This window comes from Echinococcus granulosus (genome assembly GCF_000524195.1).
Source record: "Echinococcus granulosus chromosome Unknown EG_S00016, whole genome shotgun sequence".
Lineage (NCBI taxonomy): Eukaryota > Metazoa > Platyhelminthes > Cestoda > Cyclophyllidea > Taeniidae > Echinococcus > Echinococcus granulosus.
Genome location: NW_020170396.1, coordinates 67,620 through 69,772, shown reverse-complemented (window position 1 = coordinate 69,772; position 2,153 = coordinate 67,620). Strand labels below are relative to the sequence as shown.

General features: G+C 40.0%; 1 protein-coding gene across 1 annotated transcript in view; it reads left to right on the top strand. All coding sequences in view use genetic code 11, as the record gives it.

Moving 5' to 3' along the window:
• Nucleotides 1-1,665: 1,665 nt before the first annotated feature.
• The window catches only part of EGR_03148 (hypothetical protein), a gene marked incomplete at both ends in the record, with an annotated part of 4,364 nt that continues 3,876 nt past the window's right edge, over nucleotides 1,666-2,153 (top strand). The window contains one exon of the mRNA XM_024492397.1: nucleotides 1,666-2,108. Within this exon, the coding sequence (XP_024353071.1) occupies nucleotides 1,666-2,108 (443 nt within the window). The remainder of the gene's footprint in view (nucleotides 2,109-2,153) is intronic.

Here is a 2,153-nt window from a genome sequence, read left to right as displayed (position 1 = left end):
CGAGACTCCAGGCACAGTGGAATTGACAAATTGCGTTAAACACCATCTCTTTTCAATAAATATTATGCACCCGAAAGTTGAAGGAAAGTATATTGTGGTTTAACATACTTAACTACACAGACTGCGATTTCATTGGGATGGTCTTTAGGACATGCTTGTAGCCCCAGACCTTCTGTACCTTAAAAACAAACCTTCAATATAAATCTGGCTATAATAATACCAGAGGAGGCCTGAAACCTAAAACTCTTGGCAGCAGCTGCAAGTCGAGGGCAAAACCTCCGATTTTGTTAGGCGAATCCATGTTATAATGTAATATGCCTGTTGTTTATCTCTCGATTTTGATGAGGAGCCGCTCTTGACCTTGCCATTGTACCACGCCGGGTGGGCTGGCCTTTGGGCCATGCCAGTGGCCCTAGTACCTTCTATTAGCCGAATATACTTATTTTACCTGAGTATTACGTCTTCTTTTGTTTTCATGGATGTCTCGGGGGACTACAATAACTTTACAAGAAGTCAAGATCGGCTGCCTTTTGCTGGTAATGGGGGGATTTACAACTATGGGGCTTTTCCTTCGGCAAATTTTTTAATTTCGTGATTAGATTTTAACAGATTCTAATCAGCTACAAAGAAGCACCTCATGCCCACTAAGTATGATATTCCCTTTCCTAGTGTTGCTTGTAGGCAAATCCGATTGCAAAAGTGATCAACATACAGAACATGGATGCTGTTCAACGCAACCCAGACTATGCCACGGTTCCCTTTATAAATTATACTTGGCACAGATGCCCTGGCGGGGGCCTCAATAGTCAAAGTTGTCAACCAGACGGACAGCATGTATCATCATTAACAAGCAGCAATCTTCCCAATTTGCATAATCCATCATATCGTATTAACAGGTAAACTTAACAAGACCTACTAAAAGAGTGCCACAAGAAGTGCTGAGGACACGACTTACAAAAAGATATCGAAGGTATCACTAAGCACTTTGTCTAACTACAAATTTGAATAGGCAGAATCTTTAGTCTCCACCGGCTGCACCTTTACTCGTTATAATAAACTTTCGATCATGCCTGTAGATTTTTTGGCCTCCGAAGAGTAGGCAACAAACCTTCTATTCATTTTAAGATTATGTCAGCTTTAACAAATACTTGTGTACAAAAGCATTGTATTTCAATTAGAAATAAACTATCTTTCTTTAAGCGAAACTTTCACAAGCCGACGAAGGATATTTTGCAATTCGTAGGCAAAAAAACAGAGGGAATCATTAGTCTATAGATCATTTCAAAAGTAGAAGTCCGGTTAAGACATGAATGATTAATTTAGTCAAATACTTAAAGGATGCATATTTAAACGGATAAATGTGCTTCAAAATTACTTGAGGCTAGCACTGATCAACAAAAGACTTAGAGGCAAAATTCTCGGAGATAAGGGTTTATTGTGAGTAACAAAGTGTGTGGTTATTTCAATATACTAGTAACCTTATGGCACTGACCTTAGCTTCAGGGTTCTGTAAACACAATCCTGTTTCAAAAATTTACCCCCACAGCGTAGTGTTAGAGCAATGAATACAAATTTTGGCGTAGTCCGGCTACTATGGGCCATTTTTACTTTGTGTATCGTGCACGTCGGCTCTGTGCCAAAATTAACATTTCCGGAAAATAGCCTATGCAACTTGTTGGTATTTTTATCTTACAGCGTACTTTTTTGTGGCAAGTTGAAGTTATATTTTTAAAAGCTTGGTTTTGCAGGTTTGTGTGTAAGTTAGCTCAGCGCTTTTGTTTTTATTCTACCTCATTTATTTCACTGCACTCATATATGTTGATCAACAACCTTGACACCCATTCAATGGGTCTGGACGGCTTCTTTGTGACGGAGCAAATAGCGAGTGGACTATGCTCCCATGTTCTGAGGGCTGTTCGAAAACGCGATGGCTTATCCGTGGTTCTCAAATGCTATGATGCGGAAAATGCAGTTCCTGGTATGTTTGTGCAAACACAATCGGGAGGTGATGAACCTATACTCAGAGAAGCCTACTTCCTACAAAAGGTACAGGGCGTAAACGGATGTGTCAAAATGGTCGACTACTTTTTCGATGAGTCACGAAATCAGTATGTAATAGTGCTGGAGGATTTGACTTCATTGGGGTTTACCGG